Source organism: Bison bison, unplaced genomic scaffold, assembly GCF_000754665.1.
Source record: "Bison bison bison isolate TAMUID 2011002044 unplaced genomic scaffold, Bison_UMD1.0 scf7180017864492, whole genome shotgun sequence".
NCBI lineage: Eukaryota > Metazoa > Chordata > Mammalia > Artiodactyla > Bovidae > Bison > Bison bison.
This window is the reverse complement of record NW_011495051.1, coordinates 3,813,351-3,818,905: the sequence shown is the minus strand read 5'-3', so window position 1 is coordinate 3,818,905 and position 5,555 is coordinate 3,813,351. Positions and strand designations below refer to the sequence as shown.

The 5,555-nt window shown below is 54.0% G+C and overlaps 1 protein-coding gene across 1 annotated transcript in view; it reads right to left on the bottom strand.

Moving 5' to 3' along the window:
• Positions 1 to 1,023: 1,023 nt before the first annotated feature.
• UHRF1 (ubiquitin-like with PHD and ring finger domains 1) overlaps positions 1,024 to 5,555 on the bottom strand; it is a 32,888-nt gene continuing 28,356 nt past the window's right edge. The window contains exons 15-16 of the mRNA XM_010828454.1: positions 5,085 to 5,183; positions 1,024 to 2,578 (exon numbers count right to left, since the gene is read on the bottom strand). Of these exons, the coding sequence (XP_010826756.1) occupies positions 2,432 to 2,578; positions 5,085 to 5,183 (246 nt within the window). The 3' untranslated portion in view covers positions 1,024 to 2,431. The remainder of the gene's footprint in view (positions 2,579 to 5,084; positions 5,184 to 5,555) is intronic.

Genomic DNA, 5,555 nt, shown 5'->3' with positions numbered 1-5,555 from the left:
CTCACCACATCCTGTCATCACTACACGAAGCTGCCTTCTGTCTCTATAGATCCCTGTGTTTAGCATTTCCTATGACTGAGAAAATATGTGATCTTTTGTAACTAGATCCCCTGGAGAAGGACATGGCAACTGATTCCAGTATTCCTGCCTGGAGAAGTTCGTGGACAGAAGAGCCTGGGGGATTATAGTCCATGGGGTCACAAAGAGTTGGACATTGCTGACCACCACTAGCACTACTTTGACTTAGCATGATGTTTTCAAGGACACACTTGAAGGTCCTGAAGAGGCAGAGCTTTATTATTTTTTACATCCACCCACGGCATTACAGAGCCATCAGGACAAGGTATCAGTGGTAGGTTGGCATCTGCAGAACTCACCACTGTTAACTTCCCTGGAACTCTTAAACTTGCCTCATGGTTGGGGAATTCCCTGGTCCAGTGGTTAAGATTCCGTCCTTCTATTGCAGGGGGCATGGATTCAATCCCTGGTGGGGGAACTAAGATCCTGCAAGCCAAGCCATGAAGGCACAGCCAAAAACAGGAGAAAACCTGCAAAATGTGCCTCATCCTTGGACTCTGGACTCCACTGGAAACGGCATTTCAGGTCATCTGTCTCCACACCCTACATGCACCCATCCCCCCAAGCCTGCAGAGGGCCCCCCAGGGTAAAGCAGTTCCCTAGCTGATGGTCCAGGCTGCTGACACCCACTTAAGGCAGGGCCAGTCTCCTTCCTCGTGAGGGTCCTATGACAGCCTCTGTTTCTTCAAGTGTAAATGGGGACAGTGCCATCCCCCTTAGTGACACTAAATGACCTCTGGTTCCAAGCTGGAAGGCCCAGCTCGGCCCCTCTGGACCACTGCCCATCATTTGGATCTTCTGGGCCTGTTTTCACACCTGCAAAGTGGAAATGATGCTACTTGTCTAGCATCCTGGGTTTTTTTGGATAGAGAAAACATGTTACAAGTTACAGAAGTGCCTAGTAGGCTACTTGCAGACAATTTGCAGACAAAAGACACCATCAAATGCATCTGTAAAAGACATTTATTCTGAGAATCTAAAACCTGGACAGAGAATATTGAACTTTGTAAAAAAAACAAAAAAAGCCTACACAGGATTTCGGTGTTTATTCCTAATACATTAAACCACCTAATAATGAAGGAAAAAAAGAGAAACTTTTAAAACAGTATTGCTCCAGTTTGTCTGCAGTTATGTGACTTAAAAATATCCCTGTTCTGTTGAGGTATAAGCTGCAAACTTTGGTAAAGTTAGAAACATTAACGAATCATTCCCCAAATACAAAACTCCCCCGACAAAAAAAAAAAAACACAACCAAACCCTAAAGTTATTAGCTTCCTTGGTACATATACAGTAACTACAAAAAAAATAATAATTTCATTTGGAAAAGGTGTTTATTCATTTTAAAAGGTTTTCCTCTTGTAATTCCCAATTGGTGAGTTGAAAATTCAATTTCGAAGATCCACAAAACCCTGATCGTCCCCACTTGCTCACCTGGGGTCCCCAGGGAGGCACTGGAGGACCCCAGTTTCAGAATCCGGTTGGCAGTGTCAATTCAGTGCTGAGAAAGAGCCCCAGGTTGAAAAGGAAGGAGGGACCAAAGGCACTTGAACGTGGCCCCGGGCGTGGCTTCCGTGGCATCAGGTTGGGACGGCGCTGGGCCGAGCATCGGCCCCCACGGAGGGGAGGGTCCGGTGGAGGTAGCTTCGGTGTGGCCCCAGGTTTCTGCTCCGGTGGCCCATGGCCTCTGTGTGCGGTGGGGACGCGGAGGCAGCCCGGTGGGGGATGGCTTGGAGGTGAGGATTTCAACTGGCCCCAGTGGGACTTCTCTGCTTCTCCTTGGAACAGTTTCCTGCTGGTGATGCGGGGCCAACACCTGGGTGTGCTGACACCCAGGACCACAGCCTCGCTGGGTCTTAGGCGATGGAACTTCACCTCTGGGGGCCCGACCCACCAACCTTGAAAAGATTGTTCTAGGCAGCCCGGTGCCTTCTTGCGAGTCGGTGGCGGGGATGGCTGAGAACTCAACTCTGGGAACTCGAGCAGCCTTCACACCAACTCGTTTCTAATCCCATCCTCAGAAGAAAAACCATTTTTTGAAAAACTTTGTTTTGGGTTTTTTTTGTTTTTTGTTTTTTTTTTGCTCATAAAATTGCAGGCTTTTTGTTTAAAACCAAAATAAAAACACTGAGAAGTCCAACTTTGTTCCTTCCTTCGAGCCATAATACAAATTCCTGAAAAAATTCATAGAAAAAAAAAAAAAAAAAACGGGAAGACGAGGCAGTTTTAGGGAGTGGAGGAAAAAACTACATGTTTAAGTTAAGCCCACTAAAAACGAAATGGGGGCCACGGACCCCTCTGATAACGTTTGTTTTTTTTCTTTTTTTTAAAATACTCGGCGAGAAGTGCTTGAAGATCACCGCCCGCTGCCATAGCCGGGGAAGAGCTGGCTGAGGACGGCCTGCAGTGGCTGGTTCACGGTCATGGTGTAGCTCCGGCCCAGGTCATAGCGACAGGCCGGGCAGCTGAACACCTGGGCCTTGAAGGACCTGTCCAGGCAGTCCTGTGGGAGAATGGGGCGGGTGAGAGGTGATCCTGGCCATCCATGGTCCCCTGGGGCACCACCAGGCACCCAGAGGCCCCTGGCAGCCCATGACCAGCCCGGCTGCCCCAGGCTCATCAAAGACACCAAGGTCGGAACTTCCCAGCAGTCCAGTGGTCAGGACTCTGAGCTCTCACTGCCAAGGGCCCACATTCGATCTCTGGTCAGGGAGCGAAGATCCTACAAGCTGATCAATCAGTGTGGCCAAAAAAAAAAAAAGAGACTCCCAGGTCATCCTAGCTGCCAGGCTCCTGCACCTGGAGGTCACACCACCTGACGGATCTACCCTGGCTCTCTTGTCACTGATGCTGGAGTCCCCTGCACAGAGGACCCTTCCCCAAGGTGCCCTGGAACATCAGGATGGTCCTGCCTCCCCACACCCTGTCTGCTTTCAAAACAGCACTTTCCTCCTTCTGGAACTGTCTGATGGACTGATGTGCGTGTGTTAACAGAGCAGACGCTCCCCACGATCGGGGGTTGTATCTCCCTGATGTTCCCCACACCAAGCACAGGACCCAGCACAGAGCACAGGCTCAATAAAGACGTGTCAGTGAGAAGACAGGAGGAAAGGGGGGGAAGGATGGAGTTTGGATTCTGAGCCAGACTTCTGGGTTCGAACCCAGCTGTCAACCAAACAATGCAGGAGGCAGTGTGTGGAGGAAGAGTCAGGTGGAGACTGAGCTGCAAGCCTGGGAGGCCCTGGAGAGCTGACCTCCCCATGAGAGGAACAGGCCAGAGATGATGCCCACAGGGGCACAGACACCTGCACAGGTATGCACACCTGAAGGATGGCACAAGGCAGCTGGGTGAGGGGCAATGCCAAGCAGGTGAAAACCTGCTGCCGCTGGAGGAGGGCAGTGGCTTTTGCTTCCTATATTTAAAAATCCCTGCATTCTTTTCCAGTATAAAGTCTATAGCTGATCGAAGACCAAGAGATAGTACTTTGTGCTCAATGCACTGATTCAGGTTCAAAACCAGGTGCTGGACCGCTTCGAGCTTCACAGTGGCCAAGAGGTGGAAACACCTAGAGCTCACTCACAGATGATGGATCAACACAACGTGGTCCATCTGCATGCTGCAGTGTGACCCAGCCTTCACACGGAAGGAGATTCTCACCCACGGGACAACACGCGTAAGCCCTGAACCTGATGCTTGGGCAGAGGAGCCAGACCCAGGACACACACTGCCTGATGCCACTCACAGGAGTTCCTTGGAGGAGTCAGATCCACAGAGACAGTAAGTATCAGCAGAGGGTGGGGTCAGGGTCTGGGAGTCAGTGTTTAACGGGGACAGGGTTTCAGTTTGAGAAGATGGGAAAGATCTGGTTATGGGGCCCTTTAAAGTCCCACAGCCAGAAAGGAGAGAGTTGGAGGTCAAACCCAGGCAGCTGATCCCAAAGATGTGCTCTCTATGCCACTCCGCCACGCCTCTGAACTTGGGTCCCACGTGGCCTGGGGCACCGGGGGGTATCTTTCCCAGCCTCCATCAGGCCACATGGGATGTGAGCACTGCCCAAGTGCTCCACATTCTCAGGGTCCCTCCCCTGGTCTGACAACCGACCCAACGCCCTGGACGCAGCTCGGTGACCTAGAGTGAGCAGGTGGCAGGGACAGTCCCTTCTGAGCTGCCTGCCTGTAAATTCCTACAGACTGACTCTGGCCAGAAGGCGTGGCAAAGATGCCATGCATGCATCCCAGTGCTTCCCAACTCCAGGGACTCCTGGAACCAAGTAGGTGGGGCCAGGGATGCTGCTCATGTCCCAGGACACCCCCACGATAGAGAACGATCCAGCCCCAAAGCGGGGAGAGACCCTGTTCCAGGACCCATCTCAGCCTCTCCCAACCTCTCTTTCAAAAGCTTCGACTGGAGACCGCTTCCCTCCTAGAACTGACTGCTGGCTGGAGGCTCCAGCCCCACTCACCAGCCCTCATTGTGGGGACAGGCCCTAGCTACTCCCAAGTGCCGGGATGCTGCCCCGAGGCCCCTCTCAGGGGGCAGGTTAGTGCCACCTCATCCTCCAGGACGCCTTCCTCCTGGCTCCTCTAGGTGATAAGTGCCTCACGCCTCTCTAGCCCTGCCTGAGGCCCACTTAAATCATTTAGTGTGACCAGATGGCAGGAGCAGGACAGCAGCCCATCCTCTCCCACCCTGGACCCCGAGACGGGAAGATGCTGGAGAAGACCTGTGTGTGACCCCCACGAAGGTAGGCACGCACCGGCCTGCTGAGGGCCCAGCAGAGGGCCATCGTGGCTGGAGGCGCAGGGTGGTGGCAGGGCAATGGGCACCTGAGATGAAGGCTGGTGGGGGAGGGGAGAGCAACTGAAACCCAGGCAGCCCGGGAAACAGACCCTGAGGCGCCGGAAGGGCAAGGGGCAGGCGGTCCGAGCGAAGCCAGCAACCCCAGGGTGCCGGCAGGGGTCAGAGCGCCCTTCGGGGCCTCCCACCGGCCCCCGCGGCCGCCCCTCACCTTGCACACGTTGTGCTGGCACACGGTCGTGATCGGGCGGAACACCAGCTCCTGGCAGCAAATGCACTGGAACGTCTCCTCCACTTTGCTCAGAAATTTCTGAAAGTGGGAGAGCAGGTGTGTGAGTCTGGCAAAGGCTCGGTTCCCCAGAAGGAAGGAGCACGACAGGTCTCCAGATGCCCTGCTCAGCCCTCGCCCTGGGGTCCTGAATCTCATCTTCCTGCCCCTGCCCTAGGAGGACAGGAGTCGTTGTGACCCTGTCTGAGGACCAGAAGACGGGGGCCTGGAGCCGGGCAGAGCGCATGTAGGCTCAAGGCCAAGACCACACTCTGGCAGCGCCTGTCTCGGTGCAGAGCCCAGTCCTGCGACACACAGCGCCACCTGCCCGCCGCCCAGGCACCCAGGTCCAGCAGGGGCCAAAATGGAGAAACACCTGCTTTCTTGGAGCCTGGGGCCCAGCGGGGAAGGTGG